This window comes from Temnothorax longispinosus, chromosome 11 (genome assembly GCF_030848805.1).
Source record: "Temnothorax longispinosus isolate EJ_2023e chromosome 11, Tlon_JGU_v1, whole genome shotgun sequence".
NCBI classification, from domain to species: Eukaryota; Metazoa; Arthropoda; class Insecta; order Hymenoptera; family Formicidae; genus Temnothorax; species Temnothorax longispinosus.
The window spans coordinates 7,370,525-7,391,464 of NC_092368.1; the positions used below are offsets into that span (position 1 = coordinate 7,370,525).

At 38.6% G+C, this 20,940-nt stretch overlaps 2 protein-coding genes across 12 annotated transcripts in view; one reads left to right on the forward strand and one right to left on the reverse strand.

Moving 5' to 3' along the window:
- The window catches only part of Pax (paxillin), a 32,791-nt gene extending 16,417 nt beyond the window's left edge, over nucleotides 1-16,374 (forward strand). For 6 of the 10 annotated variants that reach the window (XM_071794203.1, XM_071794198.1, XM_071794199.1 and 3 more), the window contains 9 exons: nucleotides 219-379; nucleotides 8,889-9,066; nucleotides 9,705-9,837; nucleotides 10,008-10,305; nucleotides 11,796-12,086; nucleotides 12,181-12,354; nucleotides 12,841-13,071; nucleotides 14,744-14,864; nucleotides 14,941-16,374. In XM_071794203.1, the coding sequence (XP_071650304.1) occupies nucleotides 219-379; nucleotides 8,889-9,066; nucleotides 9,705-9,837; nucleotides 10,008-10,305; nucleotides 11,796-12,086; nucleotides 12,181-12,354; nucleotides 12,841-13,071; nucleotides 14,744-14,864; nucleotides 14,941-15,086 (1,733 nt within the window). In that variant the 3' untranslated portion in view covers nucleotides 15,087-16,374. Of the gene's footprint in view, nucleotides 1-218; nucleotides 380-8,888; nucleotides 9,067-9,704; nucleotides 9,838-10,007; nucleotides 10,306-11,795; nucleotides 12,087-12,180; nucleotides 12,355-12,840; nucleotides 13,072-13,243; nucleotides 13,883-14,743; nucleotides 14,865-14,940 lie in introns of those variants that run through there. The other 4 variants (XM_071794204.1, XM_071794205.1, XM_071794206.1 and 1 more) reach the window with 3 other exon arrangements.
- On the reverse strand, nucleotides 16,259-20,940 carry Xbp1 (X box binding protein 1). Of its 2 annotated transcripts, none has more exons than XM_071794212.1 (3): nucleotides 20,395-20,940; nucleotides 18,328-18,855; nucleotides 16,259-17,862 (listed from the first exon to the last, which is right to left on the reverse strand). In XM_071794212.1, exons 1-3 carry the CDS (start codon nucleotides 20,670-20,672, stop codon nucleotides 17,184-17,186), a joined length of 1,485 nt encoding a protein of 494 aa, XP_071650313.1. In that variant the 5' UTR covers nucleotides 20,673-20,940; the 3' UTR covers nucleotides 16,259-17,183. The 2 variants fall into 2 exon arrangements, with proteins under 2 accessions (XP_071650313.1, XP_071650314.1); XM_071794213.1 differs by having other exon boundaries at nucleotides 17,622-17,819; nucleotides 20,395-20,936.

The following is a 20,940-nucleotide window of genomic DNA, read 5'->3' on the forward strand; positions in this document are numbered from 1 at the left end:
ACGTAGTTTCCGCCTATTTGTTTCTACAAAAATAAGAATTAACTATCGCGGCAAAAGTCCGAAATAGCAGAGATGCCTTGACAGGTATGAGATTATATGAGAAATTACACGAGTTGATTTTTTACGAGATAGATTTAAACTTCCTTTAAAGATTGGTTTGGTCCGTCTGCAATTTAAATTGCACGTGAAACTAATCCATCGACCTATTGTATTTCCAGATGCGCTTCTGGCAGATCTGCAGAATACTGTGTCGTCGGAAGGAAATCACGTCGGAGGTAACGCGACGCCCGGTTACGGATCGCTGAATGGCGCGCGCATCCACACGACCACCGGCTATAGATCCTACGACAATCGAACATCGCCACTGCCGCCGCAATCGGTATGTCGAGCCTTGCGATCACAATTAGAGCATTAATAGACCTAGAAGGAGTTGGAGGATGCGCCTCTCGCGTGCGCGTTTGCCTAATTCCAGAGATTCACATTGAAAACTCTCAGACTCTGCGTGTCCAAATAGCACAGATAATCGTTATGATCAAAAGAACTCAAAAAGGATTTATCATTTTTCAAATTCTTTATGAATTTGCATAATTTGTTCGAAATTAATTGAAAAATAATTCCTTTTTGATATTTCAAAAAAGACTGCGAGCGCTAATAGCATGCGCTGCCGCGACGCGGCTACATACGCCAGGTACCTTCTTGTAAGCAAAAATCTTCACGCGCTAGGATACAAGGCGAGCCTGTGAGATACTAATATTTTTTTTCGTGATATCTCCGAGATATCGTGCAGTGCAGAAATAGCAAAATGCACTAGTACATTTTATTCTGATACAAAAACTGGATTAGAAGATTTTTGATAAATCGTTTTTGGATAAATTATGAAGGATTCTTTCTTATTCTTCTTCAGATACAAAATAGCATTCAGAAAAAGCTCCATTGGAATAGTATTTAACTAAGCATAATTTCGAATTTATTGCGAATTCTTATGGAGTAGAAAAAGAATGTCTTTTGTATCCGAAGAAGGATTTAGAATTGATGATATAGAAATAAATTTCTTTTACACTCTTAAGAGTCTTTTTAGAAATGATATGGAAAAATAATTTATTTCATAAATCGGGAATTTAAAAAGAATTTTTTTTCAATTCTTCTTGCTATCTGAGCAGTTATGTCCGAGTTGATCGTACGACATTGTGATAATCAAGTCCGTATCTTCAGCACCAGATCTAACAAGGAATCTCATGGAAGCGTCTCTCTCCGATTTTTATGAGCTTTTAATACGTTGTATTTTAGATCAAAACAAGGAATACTTTTTTTTCACGTGCCCAGTTGCATATTTAGGGAGTAAAATGTCTCTTTGATCGGTATTCTCTTTCCGTCGAAACTATAAAAGATAGAAAAAATTGTTTTAATAAAATTTGTATGGTTTTAAGAATATTTTAAAATAATGAAGAGAAATTTTTGATATATTTTTTCTTTTTTAAAGTACCTACCTCTACCACTTAAAATTTTTTTTCAAAATTTAAAAAATGTTTAGTACCATATTAAAGGTTATTTTATTATGAATTCAACCACATATAATAAAGTTATGTTTCGGAAAAAAATATTAAGTGATGAGAGTATCTCTTATTTTGATCTAGAATACAACATATTAAAAGCTCACCAAATCAGGAAAGCTTCCGTGTGGTTTCTTATGGGCTAGATCTGCGAAGAGAATTTTAGAAGAGTAGGCCTCCGTTTTGCCGATATCACGATTCACGAGAACGTTTCCGATGATAAGACGACATCAAGATCGATGAGTTAGGGAAGCTCGTTGCTGAAGAAACGTTGCTGAAGTCGTGGACGTGGTTCGCCAGATGGAGCCAAGCGGTTTGATGGCGCGATCCCGACTATTCTGAATGCTCGCGATTTCCACAAAGTATAAACTGCCAACGCAGAACGATGTTGGTGCCAGAGGCGTTTGACATAAATATGAAAGGATATACACACGCGATCATAGAAGATAAAGAAAACTGTTTTCGACAGTATTGACGGCAACAAAGATTCTCTATTTATTACTATATAAACCCTATCTCTCTTCTCATCTCTCCACTAAAATGTTAAACGTCAAACGCATTCGTTGTATCTATGTCATTTATCACGGTTTTTCTCTTTCGATGCTATATAGGGTCGTAATTTCAATGTGCTCCATTATGTACGTGACGGACACCTTTCGGATACAAAATTAACTCTTTGGCACTAAGACCGTTTTGCGATTCCAGTTTACAAGTCCCGAAATAGAGCAATCCGTCGTCACGGTCGCGAAAGCGTGACACAGGAGGAATCCGTAAATAAACCTCTTCTCTGACGGTTAATAACTGTCGATACGATGTTTTGGCAAGATACAGCGTGGTCTCGTCAATGTCTTTCGATCGCCCGCAGCTGGTTCTTTCAGGGCCACCCTTAATACAGACATTCACGATTAAGCGGGATCCAGCTTAGAACTGTCATGGAATTTTGATCTCAAACGCGGATGTTTCTAAGCGGAAATGTTTAGATCTTTTATTATAGAGCCTATATATATCTTAAGTGTTCCTAACACGAATATCATTACCGAAATGCAAAGTGCGTATAATATTAAATAGAAGTTATTAATTTTTTTATCTGCACACAGAAAAATATTATTCTACAGCCAAGGAAAGCAATTACTTATGCTTTTTTTCTTCTAAGTAATAGTTCTCTTAAACAAAGAATATTTTCTTAATAATAGTTTCAAGATATACTTTTCACAAGTCTTAAGAAAACCTTGTGCTCAAGAGAAGAATTTATTCTTTTTTCAAGAATATTACATAGAATTAATTTAAAGAAAGAAAGTTATTCTTGCTTCAAGTAAATCCATGTTTTCAATTCAAATAAACATATTTTTTTTCTAGAAACAATGTTATCTGAGAACAAGTTTTAGTTTCATAGGCTAGTTTACGATAATTCTTTAGGTAAGAACATAAAATACTTAAAATCAATGAATTACTTCTTTTGAAAACTAAATATTGCAGCACTAACAAAGAATATAATCTCTTTTTGGAAATAAGCGATTATTCTGATGAATAAAATTTATATTTCAGTCAAATAGTAGATAAACTTTTTTTCAAGAAAATGTGATATCTTTATTAATGTATACGGTTCTTTTCCGTAGACTCTAATATAGTAAGCAAACTAAATTTTTACATTAACCTTTTGTGGTCACATTTATCTATAGTTTCATAATGGTTACACCAGGGTCAAACGATCCCAGCGACTTTAATCGGCTACCGTATATTTACAGTTTTCATTATTTTGACTTGAAAAAATTACTGAACCTTCTTGAAATGTTGTAAAATCTGCCGCAATATTAATTTTTTTAATTATTTAATATTAACATATTGAACAAAAAACACAAAAGTTAAGGTAAAAAATGACTTTTTTTTAAATGTCGATTTTTGGTAGATAGCATCACAAGGCCCGTTTCAAAGTTTGGAGTTAGTGTGATTCTGCTTTGAAAAATTTTTGGAGTCATGCTGACCAAGAAGGGTTAAATATTATTTTTTGAAGTACTAAACTTGCTAAGATCTAGAATATGTTTTGTAAACGTAATGCTTATGATAACTTTATAGATTTGCGGATATACTACTTATGAAATACTTAAGACAAATAATATTTACTTGCAGGTAGTATGTACTTTTCTGTTACACGTATCTGCGTTACCTTCTGTTATTTTGCAGACGTATAACGGTATAACATTGCCAATAATTTGATTGGCGGACGCTCTGAAATATTTTCAAAGCGTGACCGCTTAAATTTGTTTAGACATGGAATCATCCGTGTTACAATCATGAAAATAGCTAAAGAAGTCTAGGGAACAAACTTGAGGCAGTTTCCACTCGCGACAAAATTCCGTTATCTCTCTCGCGTTAACCGTCGCTTGTTTTGAGAGGAAAAAAGAGAAACTTCCAAAGAATCATAAAGCACGGTCGGGAATAAGTGTGACGCAACGGCGGGGCTAAAATTAGAATCAATATCGCGTCTAAAATTGACTGCCCGAAGCATCACTACGGCAACAACGTCGAAACGTGCGTGGCAGACGCGGAATCGTGTATCAGTCGGGAGAGATTCTCGAGTTACTCCCGCACTCTTTATTTTCATTAGAGAGAAATTACACGAGGATATGAAATTGCCTGAGGATACGAAGGTTACGCACACAAACTGAATTGAATTTTTTCGCCGCCAGAGATAGAGCAGTGAATAAAGAAAATTCGAACTTGAAATTAATACATTGCACGAACAATTTCAGAAATCAGCTTCTAATTAAAGAAGCTGATCAGAGATTAGAGATCATTTAAAGAACTTTTATATTTAAGGATATGAAGACATTTCTCTTCTCGCTTAAATTATACTGTATCAAGGTACTTTTTTCTTTCTCTTTCTTGAAATCGCGACGTGTACTTTCCATCGTGCCTAAAAGGAAGATATATCACCTGTATCAATAAAGTATTATTAAAAGTTATCGATTGTTGAATGAAATAATAAAAAGTAAAGGAATCGAGGCCGAGGAATATCGTGATACGCAAATAAAAGTGTCATATGGCAATATTACGAACAATATTCTGCGCATAAAAGTTGTACGGGACCGATGCATTTCCGCGAGTTTTCTGCGACGGGGAGACCCCCACCTGTTACGTTCCCTGCCGATTTTATCGATTCTCGCTCGGCCTAGGGCAGCGCGGTCTTTATTATTCATGATCCTCGGACTCGTGTCGCGCTTCGGTTGCAAAATTTGCGGTCGAACGTGCGGCCTAGCTAAGGCTATATTATACGTGCCGTTCGCTGGCCGCGCCAATCCTCGCTGAATTGCGCTTTATTCGCAATATAAAAAAAAGTAACAAACCACCTGTGTCCATCTTTAGCCCGACAGCTCCGCCGCGACATCGAGTCGCGAATTATGTATTCATGTATTCAGGAGTGCGCAAATATATGTATTTTTCTGCTGGCTTTTGCATACTTTGACACTCTCCTCACAGCAATAAAACTCGTGTCTATTGCGAAACTGGAATCGAGTACACAGACGAACGAATCGATTTCGATGCATTTTGCAGTGAAAGCCGTACGGGCGATAGTAGCATTCGCAGTTCTGCTTTTAGCTCTTCTTACGGAGTACTTTATTTTTAATCGAAAAGAAAGTTTATTACCGTCTTGTCATTTTTAATTAGAAGAAGGGTGGACTTAAAAAAATACATACTTTTTCTTTAATGCCCGGGATGAATTGTAGATACGTTAGGTGTTCGATTCTACAAATGTTCATAAAAAATAACAATTAAATAATTAAGTAACTGAAATGACTAAAATAATTATAAAAAATGAAAGATTTGTTACTTTTTAATTGGTTATCCATTTTCTTTGTTTTGATTAGCATTATTCGCGTAGAAACAATGAAAGAGAACACTCTACGTTAGGTCAATGAACTTCTTTAAAGTCCAGGTAATCGTACTGCGATCGTGACACTTGTCGTTTGAAGTCTTAGTAAGCATTACTTCAAAAACTATTTATTTTCGAGTTATAAAGCATTTTCTACAGCAGATGTTTGATGTGTTCTCCGTTCATTTCAATACACAATTCGACACACTTTCTCCTTGATCGAACACGTTAAAAAATGCCAGGTTTATTTCGTATTTGTTGACAAGAGTTTTCAATTTTCTGTATCAGTTCATCTAATGTGTCAACCGATTTGGCGTACACCATGCTCTTCAAATGTCCCCATAAATAAAAGTCTAACTCTAACGAATTTAAGTGCGGTGAGCGAGATGACCATGCAATTGGACCACCATGTCCTATCCACTTTTTTTGAAAACAATTGCTTAAGCTTTGGCGTATCCTGATCTGTCAGGTCGGGGACTACGGCCGTCGTATATCGCTACGCCATGTTATGTGCTTTGGCCCTTACAAATCACGCTCGTATAAGTCGCGCCATTCACATTACTCTTCTCGAAACGTGTTGTTACCGCATCGATCTGTCATCAAGTTTGCACTGCAGTCGTCATTCTCGGATGTGACGCGATCCAGTTTAGATATAGTCCGAGACCTATTTTCGCGACGGCCAACTAGGCGAAATTCTCACGAGCTTGTTTCGCGAGGCGTTCAAGAAGTTTTTGATGTAGTACGTTATATTATAATTTTCCATTTAAAAATTACACCGCAAAAAATTTTCTTTAGCTATTATTATTATCAATTATAAATAACAAAAAATTGTCTTTTTATTTATAGTAAACTTTTTGTTTTTAAGATGGTTAATAATTAATTAACTAAATTAATTAAAAATATCGTAAAATCTGTTGGTTATTAATTCTTTGTCGCGGATAATCTGTTATAAAGCAAAAAACGTTCGTAATAATAAATTTTTTATCGGTTTGAGATATCTCTGAGCTTCGCTATTTCAAGGTTGTTTCTCGCAACATTGACCAACGCGTAATTGCACTACATGATGCTAAATAACGTCTCGGATTATGGCAATCGACAATGGCAATAACCATTTCTTGCCGAATTACCGTTCGAGTGCCAAATCCTACCGGATGCCGGATTGCCGAAGGTCACTCGGGCTGTACAAGCTTTCCCTTTGACGTGCGAATTTAGCTCGCACGCGCCAGTACTTGATTCCAGAACGCGATTCGATGCATCTGCATCTGCCATTATAGCCCGTTGCATAAACGTCGCCGAATGCGGTAACAACGCGAGCACGTAACCGTGACGGATTGGAGCTACACAGATGCTGGACGCGTGGGGTGTGGGGTGTCTCAGATGAGAGGAGTATGTGAAGTACCTCGCAAATACCGTTTTAATCACGATAGGAACCAACGAAAAATTTTGAAAGAATTTTTTTATTGAAAATGATTGATTTGTTAAAAATTTCGAAAATAATTAACTTGTAATAAATTAGTTCTTCTTGGTAAATTTGTTATTCTTATATTGCAGATTGAAAACTCATAGAAGGCGAGTATTTTTGTATTTTTTTCTTATGAGAAATAAACTAAATTTGTTTTAAAAAAATCTTTTGTCGATAATTTGGTAGGTGCGTCTCGCGTCCGATTGATGTAAAGATCGCACGACATCCCCTGCAGATGCTGCGTCGCGTTAATAATGATGTCGCCGCCGAAATTTCCACGCTAAGCGCCGATACGTCTTACTGACATGTTTCTGCTGGCTAACCGCGAATATATTTTTAGACCGACAGCTCAGTGTCGGTTCGTGTAACCTAGTTTCCGTCCAGCAGGATGCGCCGTAATGATGTTTTATTGCAAAAAAAATATAGTCGCGCGGGAGTTTGGCGATAAATCTCACCGTCCTTGTTCGCTTCCCAGAAATTCGACTACAATTTGTCTATTATCTTTGGGTGTTATTTGAAAGATCATAAATTATTCAATAAACGAAGATCTGGAAAATCGTTTATTTCAATATTATGATACGGTCTTACGAGAGTTGTAAAAAGTATCCTGAAATATAAATGTAAATACTTGCGACAGTTGCGGTGAACGCGCTGTATGAAAAAAGATAAAGAGACAAATTTAATGTATTTTAGATATAAATTACACAATTAACTTTTTAGCTAACTAACAATAATATCTATTGATGTCTTGTGGTTTAAATAGCGAGGAGAATAACCGGCGTAATTGGTGATTTATTTTTATGCATGCAGGGGAGGATTATTGGAGACCGACTCAATTGCGCTACTTTCGTTACGCATCATTTACGAGTCCTCTTCAAAGACTCGTAAGCTCCAATTTATCGTTACGGATAGTTGCGGATCTCATTTGGCCATCGATTAGCCTGACGTCAAGCATCAAATTTAATTTCGGTAAACAAGTCGGAGCGACTTCTCGCGAGTTGCCAATTTTGTAATTGAAACATCTTTGGCTTACTTGTTAAATCTTATCTTTAACGTTAATGTTGGACGATATGGACAAATGTTATATCCAGAACAATATATATTCAATTAATATTATTTAAAAACTCAAATTATTGCACATATGACATGAGTTTATTTTACATAAATATTATAAATTGTACTCGTGTTGTTTAAATCATATGACACGCCAAAAACTTCCTTATGTTTCCCAATGAATCTTATTTAATATTATTATCGAACATTTATCTTTTTTAAGCAGACGGGACGCGATCATATTTTTAGGATATTTACTCTCGCGACTAAAAGCAATCTAAAATTGATTCTGTCGGGACTAAAAACGCATGTCGTTCTGAACGACGACGTTCCACACGCGCCGCATAATGATTCTAGTGACATCATGGTTCTAAATAATAATGCATTTTGTGGAAACTTGGCAGACCATCGCTTTTTGTCGATTAACAAGCCAAGAGTATAATCTTAGGTAGATGCAGAAAGTCGTGCAGCTGTCGTTCAAATCGTCTCCGTACTGTCCATTCATCCGAAGAAAATCCTCTTTATTGTTGACATTAAATTTTCTAACCGTTTCCGACATTTCAATATTTAAGAGCTTAATTTAAATTGTTAGTTAATTCTTACTATTCTATGATTAAAACAAATAGGTATAACACTTGTTGTCAGGCTGGAATTTCGTCAACAAGCGTGGAATTAACAGCAGAATTATCAACTAACACAGGGCTAAATTTTGCGCTCGAAATCGCGCAGTCAACGATAAATAATAAATTAATAAAAATAAATATTTTAAGACACACGTGAACTTATTATGAAAAAAAAAATAATAAGATGTTATATTTATCCTTTCAAGACAGTTCTTTTTATTATGTAAAATTGATAAAAAGATTGGTGTCTTTGATGAACACAATTATGATACGAACGAGCTTGGAGCCGTTAATCGCTTCATCTTTCCGGTCTTTCCTGAATGTTGTAGCCGACTTATCAGAACCGCGAGGCGATAGAGGAAACCATGGGTAAAACTGGAAGCGCGTCTTATACCCAGGCCGGCACCGGGAGCAAGATGCCTTCCCTCAATAACAATCTTTCCGAGCTGGACACCCTCCTGCAAGACCTGAGCAACGCGCGCTATAATGCCCACTATCAAGAACGAGGTTGACTATTTACTCTTAACCCTGTCCCGAATAGTCAATTTCAATGAGCAAGACTTTTTGCGACTCCTTGCAATCCATGTCTCTCTGAATCTCTCTGTAAAAAGTCACACACGGTGTAAGACATAAAAATTTTTTCACAGATTAAGGCCAGAGAGAGAGTATTCATAGTCGAATCTTATATTTAAGACTATCTTAAATACAATTTTAAGATGTTACGAACCAATCACAGAACCGTATTAGCATCTTAAGGCATTACATAAGACAGTCTTGAAGAAAGAACCGACTATAAATACCGTTCTAAATCTCATAGACGCGAATAAGACTAACGATATCTTGTTTTCCAATCAATCTTTTTTTCGATACGATTTGAGCAAATTTTAGAAATCGCGATTTTATTTCAAAAATGTATAAAGTCGATTACTCTATTCTAAGATAAATCGACGAAAGTTGCTGAATAGAAATCGACTTTAAATTTGCGGAAAACGAATCTACATATTGTATAAGAGAGCGTGATAATTTCGATAACGTTCTATTTTTTTTTTCTCATTTTCTTTACGTACTGCTAAGCCTTTCGGAAAAGGGCAAAGAGACAGTTTCACAGGAGCAGTTTATCGTACAGAGTTGCTCGATGATTATAGACAGCCGCGCGTCCACGACAGGCGTGAACGGAGGTGCGACCAGTCCCATGCTTCATTCTCCAAGTAGCATGTCAGCCTCTCGACCCACCGTCGACTCATTGCTCGAGGAATTAAGCACCGCAGTGCCTAACGGGTGAGCTTTCTATGTCGCCGCAAATTAATCCCAAAACAATGTAAGAGTTGTATATCAAGCAGGCTGCTTTTAAATATCTGACTCTTGTGATTAATAATTTCGAGATTGAGTTGATTGTAAACCGGCGAATTCAGACTTCAACGATTGTCGCTCGATTCGTGCGATCGTAGAAAATCAAACTCGCCGGCGATTAATGGGGGTGTTGATCCCCAAGATGATTCGCATTCGGTAAAACGGACTGTTGTCCCTCCCTCCCCCTCGAGCAGAGACTACCCCACTGATGGAAAAGTGAGAGTCACCATACAAGAGACGTCTACGGAGATACAGCCGGTCTACGACGGCTATCCCTCCAGTCAACATGGCTCACTGAGTCGAACCGAAGTTCACCGGAGTTACCCTAACGGTCATACCGCGAGTAACGCTACCAAGGAGCTGGACGACCTAATGGCTTCGCTTTCCGAATTTAAGGTATCCATCCATCCATAACATAATCACATAATTGCGTACATAACGCGATGACCCTTGCGGAGCGGCCAATATCTTATTGTTAATATATATTTTGTTTTTGAGAGAATTTAAATGTATAATTTTAATTGATTAAAAGGAAGATATACGAATTGACAAATCGTTCGAATGTTTAAAATATATGTTGTAAATATTGACAAATTGAGAAATTCGTAAAAAAATGTGAGAAAGTTGTAGATTGAAGAGAATGCCGCCGTTTCTAAAGGGTTAAATAGCTCTTTCGGTATCCACGTCGGCTTTCAGCCTTCATACGTTGCCAATGAGCATGAAAAATCACCAAATAAACTAAATTAAACTCTAGGGTTTGTTGTTGGCTGGAAGCCGAATGGACTTTTTTACGCACGTTTAATCTCATACCGAAAGAGTAAGCATATGTTGCTTCTCGTCTGCATTGTGTACATAACTAAGTCTGAAGGTAACATTCAAACATCTAGAAGATCTCTACCGTTCCAAGATAAAGAACTTGAAGGTATACAATTGTTTTTTTCGCATAAGTTCCATTTTTCCGTAAACGGATCCACGTGTAGCTGTCGACGAAACAAGTACAGGCTGTCCCACTGCCCCCGACTGTTCGCCGCTTTGATTTGCCGTGGAATCGGAAAACACTGGGGCGTTAAATCCACTCCTGCCCATTCTTGGCTCCCCACGTTACGAAAATAACCACCTCGCCACAACCGTGGAGCCGGGGACTACCTCTTACCGGAGCCGCACTACATATTCCTTCCCGACGATCTCCCCCTGTTTCCCGCGGCTGCGAAAGAAGGGGGACCAAGCAGACGAAGCCACGGAGAGGTGGGGCACCCGCGCGTCGGTACGACCCGCCGGAATGCCCGGAGCTTTCGGCTAGTCTGCAAGCTCGCCCGTGGCGATCTACATCTCCTACTTTTACCTCATCCATCTCGCCCGTGGGTTTTAATTTCTCTTCACTCGACACCTCACGGACTCGCACCCTTGACATCTCGATCTGACCCTTTTCTCTCACCTTGTCCGTCAAATCAGTCACGCCGATACTCACCCTTGAACAACTTTCGCATCCCAATCCCTTTCATTCGACACCTCGACACGTACATACGCATACAGACACGTGCACGATTGATACAGATTCGTAGAATTACGCAGAGAATTGTACATCCTCCTTTTTCGAGGGTTCAGTGCAACGAGTGCAACTATCTCAGCTCTTCGAGAAATTGAGATTATCGATCTCGAGGTTGAGGAAATCCTTTTCACACTTTAGAATAGCAAACGATGGGATGTCAGAGAAGCTACAAGGAAAATAATATTTTCTTTAAATTCCTTATCGCCTCATTTTCTCAACCACAAGATCGAGACCGAAGCGCTTACGTCGCACTTCGGATTCAGTCTCAATCTCTCGGATAGAGAGTTGTTACCCGGATTTTTACGCGCTCGATCCTACGATTCGCGTGTCTTTGCAGATCAATAGCGGCACCCATCAGCACCAGACGGTGACCGATTCTCCATACGCGAAGCCCAACAAGGCCACCAAGAGTTCGCAGAGCCCTTTACCCACCGAGAGCACGCAAACTCGCGTCCACATCACCGAGACCCACACGACCCATCTCTACCATCCGGGAGAGAGCCAACCTCTCAAGCAGAACCAGTTGGATTCTATGCTTGGTAATCTCCAGGCCGACATGAGCCGCCAAGGAGTCAACACAACCCAGAAGGGATGCTGCAACGCTTGTGAGAAGCCCATCGTGGGCCAGGTAGCCCTCAACTGCATCATGATTTTTGAAAGCTTGATCTTAATATCTGGCGATTGGATATCCTCCTTCACTTAATAATGTTCTTGCTACACAGGTGATAACGGCCTTAGGGAAGACGTGGCATCCAGAACACTTTACATGTACCCACTGCAACCAGGAATTGGGCACGCGGAATTTCTTTGAGAGGGAGGGTCATCCTTACTGCGAGACGGACTACCATAACTTGTTCTCGCCTCGTTGCGCTTACTGCAACGGGCCTATTCTCGATGTAAGGATCGCGGGAACATTCTCGGGGCTTTTGAGGGAAAGAGTATAAGCCTCTTAGCTTATGTTGGTTTCTATCTAAGTGCAACTGAGACGAAGAATGTCTCGTGAAGAAAATAATAAAAAGGACCCGACATAAACTGTCGTTTCACTTGAAATTTTTATCCCTTGGCATTCATGGAATGTCTGAACTTTAATATTCTTAACACAAATTGATAACATTTATAGTTCGAAGATAAACTTTAAATTTTAATTTAACTCTATAAACTCTTTTTTTCACTTATAGCTGAAAAAATAACTCTATTAAATTAAAATTTAAAAATCATCAATTCGAACTACAACATAATTATACTGGTCATAAAGTATAAAACATAAAGTGAGAAATATCAATCAATCATCTCTGGGTCAATCTATACTTTTTTCCTAAATGCCTCAAAATTTTCATCTTGTAAATTCGCTCACGGATGCGAGAAAAATGTTTTTCTTCCAGAAATGCGTGACCGCCCTGGAGAAGACTTGGCACACCGAACACTTCTTCTGTGCCCAGTGCGGTAAGCAGTTCGGCGAGGAGGGCTTCCATGAACGGGACGGCAAGCCCTACTGCCGCGAGGACTATTTCGACATGTTCGCGCCCAAGTGCGGCGGCTGCAACCGTGCTATCATGGAGAATTATATATCTGCTCTCAACAGTCAGTGGCATCCGGACTGCTTCGTGTGCAGGGTAGGTATCATGCTCGCAAAATTTATCTGTCTCATCACCAAATTTTATTTTCAGCTCAAGCTTCACGAGATCGCCAACATCTTTGTTTCCTTCATGCTATCTTAAAAATCTCGAAAAATCGCGGAAGAAATGTCGTAAGAAACGCAGACACATTAAACTTTGACAATTACAGGATTGCAAGAAGCCAGTCTCCGGAAAGTCCTTTTACGCGATGGAAGGACAACCGGTGTGCCCCAAATGTGTCGGGGTAGACGACGACGAGGAAGAGGAAGAGCAAGAGCAAGAGGCGTAGGACATTGCTCGATCCCGCCGCCTCACATCATGCCAATTCCTCACGCTGATTTTCTTTGTCACTATTGCCCAGTTACCCCCGCACGATATGTTGCCCCCTGTATGCCCTCTGGCTCTATGAATGCGGAGCCACCCCCCCCCCCTGATCCTTTGACAGGTGATTTAGCTTGACGCTGAGGGAAACCAAGAGTGGAGAAACGCTGACTGCAAATCACCGTCGTCTAAATTCCGCATCGTGAAACACACACACACACACACATCGGAAACACACACTTTGCACACGCATCGGACGCAACACCTCTTGCATCACAGGGCATACTCTCGGCAAGCACAAGTACGAGCTAGCTGCTTTCGTTTTCAAGCTCGCGTCTTGACATTGTGCCGAGCTCTTGACAATGGAGAGGAATTCTGTCGAGCCGCGCGAATTAGTATTGTTTATGAGAAGTAAAGAAATAAACTATCCCTCCCTCACTCTATCCCCACTCCCCCAAAAAAAGAAAACAAACCCCTAAAACAAAAAGACACACACGACACCAAGAGTCGACTAGGGCATCTACACATATAGCGACTTGGAGATGTGCGTCTTGTGGCAACAGATATGGGGAAGAGCCAAACTAAATGCTGTAGTGTGGACGATGCCGTCGTCACAGATGGATGTTTTCATTCCTTAGGTTGTATAGTAGCAGCAGATGAATCGAATTGATATAAAAAATTTATCTTGGGAAAAGTAAGACGATTAATTTCTCTCGATCGAATGTTTTATCTCTCTTTGAAAAAATTTTCTAAATAATTAAATATCACATGAATAGATATAATAGCTTCTTTTGCGTCAAGGAAGCTAACTAAAGCGAATAAAAAAAAATACATAGTAATTAAAAATTCGATTCTTTTGGTAATACTATACATTTTATTATTATCTATAAGTGATAAACACAAAATGTCGATCTCTAGTCGTTTTTATTTAGTTTTGTTTAAATTCATATGTATCTCGTTTTATTCAAGACGAGGCCAAGATATGAATAAGAGACGAGGAATAATAGTACAGAATATATGCGTACAGGATGTTTTCAAATTACTATTGATTTCTTGTAATTTTTAAATTTTTGCAAATATTTTTTTCTCAGGAACTATGGATTCTGTCATGTCATGATATTAATGATATAGATTTCATTGAAAACATCCAGTTTACGATGTAAAATCTCGTATATTTTTCCAATGTTTTTTCTATAGGACATGATATATTTATTTTTAAATAGATTTTGAAATGGATTTTTTCTAAGATTTATAGAATTTTGCAATATTTTCTCGCGTACGTGTGTGTATATATCAAACTTATTTTATATGATGCTCTCAAAACACGTCTATGTTATTTATTTTGCAGGATTGCAGACAAAAGTTTCAGGGAGGCTCCTTCTTCGATCATGAAGGATTGCCGTATTGCGAGACACATTATCATGCCAAGAGAGGATCCTTGTGTGCAGGATGTCACAAGCCCATTACCGGTAAATACACCAAATTTGAAATTTAAGATTTTTAATATGATGCTAACATGTCTCTTTTGCATTTCACTTTTTTCAGGTCGTTGTATAACAGCAATGTTCCGCAAATTCCATCCCGAGCACTTTGTGTGCGCGTTTTGCCTAAAACAGTTGAACAAGGGCACGTTCAAGGAGCAAAACGACAAGCCTTACTGCCATGGTTGCTTTGACAAACTCTTCGGATAAATAATTCATATTTTTCGGAATACTTTTTTTGTAACATAACGAAACGAGAGGCTGTTTCTCTTGGCAATGTTTTATTATACTTGACGAAATACGTATACGACATAAACACTTACTTGCTTTGATTGTCTATATAAAAGCGCGAGACGGACTCACATTGTCTAAAGTAGCCTTCTAGAATTTCAATTTTTTTAATCAATATTGACTAACGAATGCATGCAAAAAGAGTAGAATTTTGATTACAATGACAAAGACCTTTTCTTCGCCAGTAAATATTTAATAATAAAAAATTAGGCGACCTAACTAGCCAAAAAATTCCTCTATATTAAAACTCACGAGTCCTTTTTAAATATCTCTCACTTGAAAAGGACTAGATTATGGTCGAAGAAACATCGTGAGTTTTAATATAGAGGAATTTTTTGGCCAGTTAGGTCGCCTAATTTTCGTTTATTATAAGAATTTTGATTGTTACAGATTATTGTAAAAAGATTAAAGAATTTATTATCCTGTCACCATTTTTTAATCGATGAGATCGTATTATCTTACACAATTTCTTCTTTCAAGGAAATTGTAAAGTTGTTATATCTGAATGGATATAAGTACAATTCAAATCCCATCCTTCGATTAATATCGAATAAATTTTAATAGAAACTTAATTTATGGATATATTTGAAAATTGAAATTAAAAAATCGTGATAAACCTTCTCTCTTATCAAATTTCCATTAAAAAATTTAAATTGGTTGAAAATTTAATAAATACGATAAAACATTCTGATCTTTGTGCGTTTTGTAAACTATTTAATTTTATATAATAAATCGCGCACGTATTCTCAAACCGCTCAGTTTGAGTTTGTCATGCCGTTTAACGATTAACGAGAAAAGGGTGCTATAGTTTATCTTTATTAATAATTTGTATCGATATCTAGTAATATTTGTATAACCGTATCTTTGCCACCAAATATCTCCCTAATGAAAGCTTTTCCCGTGCGTTAGAAAGATTTCGTATATTTATAAGATATTTAAATAGCACTAATATAATAATCAGTTTAACATTACCGCGCAAACAGCGCTACAAGTTTACCATGCCTGCTATATTGAATCGCATATAGTAGAACAAATTCGCGTCACCATGTACAAACGACGCTTTAGCGCACAGAATTGGAAAACAAAAGATATACCATTAGTTTCAGATTTATTTCTGTTGCACAGCGAAGATCGAAAAATCAATATATATATACACACTATATATAATATGTATAGACATGTAACATTAATAAATTTCTTAAATAGAGGCATCTGTGTACGTGTGTATATGTAAAAAAAATTAACTGGTTGTGTCTATGGAAAACTATTTTACTTATCTTCTTACAACATCAAATAAATTAAAGAAAATTTATAATCTTGGATATATATACAAAAATATATTCTTTTTACTAAAGTCACTCGTCTTAATGTCATTAATTTTGCATTGCAAATAATTTGATATACTGTTAATTTAAACCAAATTAGACAATACGTGACAATACGTATAGTGCTAATTATTTGTGCTGCATAAAGCTACTATCCAAAACTTATGACAAAAGAGAGAGAGAGGAAACAAATTTATCTCTTCATAGAGGCCTGAACCGTCTCTCTGCTATTTTATAATAACTTTTATTAGAAAGCCTTTTTAAATTAGTTATACTCTGTCTCTTCCTATAGCTATCATTTACATAATGTAAAAGAATTTAATTATACAGATATAATTAACGCACACGTTGAGTGTGAACTTAAGTACATATGTCTTTATTACAAAATATTTACATAACTTGCAACAAGTTACATTTCCAAGATTACCCATTTCATTCAAAACGTTTATTACGAAGCTAAATTGCTCAATATTGATAAAAAGAAATGTGCGAAAGTCTAATCGAAGCTTGAAAGTTTTTATCAAATGTCAAATGAATGATAGACTGCGTATTATAATGATCTTTTCTGAAAGCTAGCCTCTCTCTCCTTTCTCTTTTGTATCCTACTTTCGCTAAAATTCTCCATATCACAGATGTAACGATTCGACATCGATCTGGCGCTCGCCTTGGCAGCACGCCTTATCTGGAACTGTCAGCCCAACGTGGGAAACAGCTCGCTGAAGCTCTCAGACCAGAGGTCGAACAAGGCGTCTGACACGTGTGATTGCGGAGAGTCGTGAGACTCGTATCCACCATCCGATAAACTGGCGCAGTCTAGCTGCTTCGCCGAAGAACTGACGCCACAGCTGTCCACATCGCTCATAGCAGGTGACATGGAATTGGTGTACGCCGGCGAGAATTGCGTCGGGTAGCACAGATGAACGCCCGAAGAGGGAACGGTGAGATGCGTAGCGTCGTCCGTGATCTGGTTGACGACGTTGTTCTCGGTACTGACTACCTCCTGTACGCACTCCTGGATACCCATGCAACCGTCGTTTTCTTCGCCTGGATACATAATTGTGATGGAGTTAGTGGTTTCGTCGTATGTACCGTAGAGAGTGTCGAGATCCGATGCTGTCTCTGATTCTTGTTTAATCTCGGTCTTGATCGATGATGTCATGCTTCTTGTGTCGCAATCGGCGAGAAACCAATTAGATGTAGTTTGTAGACAGGAGGATGTGCTATTTACGCTTCCACCAGTTCTATTGGCTTCCACATTTTCTGATGTCTGCCCCACCAATGCTTCTGGATGGTTAGATTTTTTAACGGGAGCTTCGTTGACGGACACCTGTGGAATGGAGCGCAATCGGCAGGTCATTAAGGGAGAACGACTACATCATGAGGACGCGCGATTGCAGAGGAAATGAATGAAACGTTCGGATTTTCACCGGAGATTAAAACTTGCATTTGCATCACTCAGATCAGAACTCCGTTCAACTTCGGAATATTTCATCCATCTCTACATCATATCCAACTTACTACACGTAAGCATGCAATTTTTTTCAAAGAAGAAAAAGAACAGAAAATTGGAATCAAGAAAGAATAACGAACGATGTAATTATAATGTTAAAAACTACTAATATACGTCTATATTTATCAAAAAGAAAATTATCACTTTATTGGAAGGATGCATACCGACTATCATTATTTATGAGTTATTCGCTCCGATTGTGAGTAAAAGATACAATCAAAAAGGTGCGAGACAAATAGGAAATGGAATACAACATAAGAGTGACAATAAGTAAAAATACAACATGAGGTGCAATTATATATAAACTGCAACTCCCAAGACTCACTTGTTCATTTGATCTCTGAGGATTTGCTTCAACTTCTGGGCTGACATTTCGTAGGAGGCTTTCTGCCAGCTCTTCGAATTGCTCGGCGCTTTGGAAGGTGCTGAACAGGAAGTCTTCCAGAGGAAGTAGATCAGAAATTTCAGCAGCAGCGTTGCCCGTAGCGTCCGTGTCGGGCGCGATGCCGACTGTGCTGTCCCACCCTGCGGCAGAGGGTCATTGGGGGATACTGCAGATCCCAGCGAAGGTACAGCACCGTCGACACGGGTCCGACAGGTGGAGCAGATCGTTTGCTGCTGATCTGTGATCGTGTTCCTCACTGCGTCTCTCTCGTTTCTAAGCCTCTTATTTTCATTCAACAGCCATTCGTTCTGTGACGTCAGCAATTCATTCTGTGATCTCAGCATTGCGCACTCCTGCGTAAGCAGCTCGTTTCTTTCCTTTTGTGTCTTCACCGTCTCCTCAAGTTCGTCCAGTTTCGCCTTCTTGCGGTCCCGCGAAGTTTGAGCGGCCACACGATTCTTCAGTTTTCTATCAATGTTAAATCGAACAAAAAAATAATAATTAAAATGATCATCTGTTTAAACAGTTAAGTTCTATCTCGCGGGAAAAGAACGGGAAGACGAATTATTTCGATACAAACTTATAATGGCAGAAATTAAAAAATTTAAGAATTTTGATAAAAAATTAAAAATTTATGCATTCCCTTCTTTTATTATTTTCATAAAATTCAGATAAAACTGTAGATATTATGTGTATTAGTATTCTCGAAAGAATTACCATTTCTTTGTGTTAATCTATTTTATTTCCCGATGTATGATGCAACAGTGTTTCTCGTTTCATTGTACCTTTTATGGGCAAGTCATTTCCAGTTGATAACAAGAAAAATGACGCAACAACTGCTACCGGTGATTACTCCACAAACTCATTTTACAGGCATTAACCGGATCTATCGCTATACATATAGCGACTATCACGTAATCGCATTTACGTCAGTAGAAATGAATCGCCAAAGTGACGCGTAACGAGCAGATGGCGTTCATTAGATATGCGAAAAATGCCTCGCGAGGATGTAATTCGCGGAATACCCTTGTAATTCGCGGAACACGCATCTCGTGCATCCTTAAGAGCCATTCTACGATACATCGCAAACGATGGCAACTGCTAGTTGAAAAGTGTTATTTCCATGTTGCGCTTGTCAATTACGGTTGTCAAAAGAGAGTTGGCGAACTTTTAATTTTTTTGGCGACAGTAACTGGGCAATCGGCAATCAGAAATAACACTTTTCTACTGGCAGTTGCCATCGTTTGCGACGTATTGTAGAACCAGCTTAAGTCTCTTACGTAAATTGCTCTTTCAGAATCTTGATTCCGAGAATAAATTCGTTGAGGCAAACTGTTCGCGTTGATATTACACACGCTGATAAGCGAGATAGGGTTCATCTACAAGCTGAGTAAAGAGATCACACCTGCTGAACATTAAACATGAGACTGTCAGGTTATCGAAAAAGACAACTTTTGTTGTTGGATAAGCTAAACTGATACGCGTCAATTAGTGCCATGAGCAAGACTGATAAAAATCATTGGCTGATGTAATTCTCTGTAGGGTGAACTTTCGAAAAGAATTTCTATATCTTATACAGATTCGACCAAATTTAATTAATTAATACAATAGCTTGTGCTTGTGAAATGCGTTTTATTGCCATTAACAATTTAAATTAGATCAATGTTAAACAAGCGTCAGTTGGTAGAATTATAGAAAAATGTGCATGGCATGACAGTTAAAATTGCCTTTTCTATCTTGATCCATCTTGATCCTCTGAAAATTGTTTAAAAAAGAAACTCAGAGTCTTTTAAAGTCTTTCAGCAAATAATAAAGATGTGTACGGAATCCATCACATCATCCGTTACAGGATCACAAAATATGAAATATCCGAGCGACAATTTCTATTGGAGAAAAAAAAACTTAGTTCTTCCTCTTCCCATTCTCTTTCCTGAGGACCGAGAGGACGATCTCCAATTAAAGATCGGTACATAGATGGTGAATCCTGATAAGAGTTCTCTCGCTTACTTTCGTTGCAGCTTTTCCTCCCACGTTAGATGATCCAGTCGGCGTTTCTTTCCGCGTACACGGATGTCCACGGGTTCGAGGAGCGTCGTGACGTCGTCGTCGCACGTCTCCTCTTGCTGACCGCCGGGGGCGGTCTTCCTGCCGTCCATCCTCGTCTTGTCCACCAGGATCGACGTCGTGAAGTTGAGTTTGGACACCGCGTTGCGCGGTTCGTTCCTCGGGATCGCCTTGGGCACTCCCTTAGGCAGGGTGATGATGACACTCTTAACGGAGCTCATAATCCGCCATGCGACGTAACGCGAAGCGTCCTACTTTCTCGAGATCCTGCTCGATTTCTACCTTCTCGCGCTAGCCAGCGCTAGCCACACGATCGCGCCGTGTGTTCGACCGCGTCAGGATCCTCCGCGTGACAAATTCGAATTCGGCCCGGATATCGACCGATCAACCCAAACGAATCGCCCGAACGAACTCGAACATCATCTGTACGATGTGACAGACGCAAATAAACTGAAATAAACTGACGCAATAAACAGACGTGAAGTGAGG

Coding starts and splice junctions, on each gene's coding strand:
- Xbp1 (XM_071794212.1), bottom strand. CDS start 20,672: ATGAGCTCCGTTAAGAGTGTCATCATCACCCTGCCTAAGGGAGTGCCC. Junction 18,856..20,394: donor GAGGAAAAGCTGCAACGAAA/GTAAGCGAGAGA, acceptor TAACATTGATAG/AAAACTGAAGAATCGTGTGG. Junction 17,863..18,327: donor CTCAGAGATCAAATGAACAA/GTGAGTCTTGGG, acceptor CTCATGATGTAG/TCGTTCTCCCTTAATGACCT.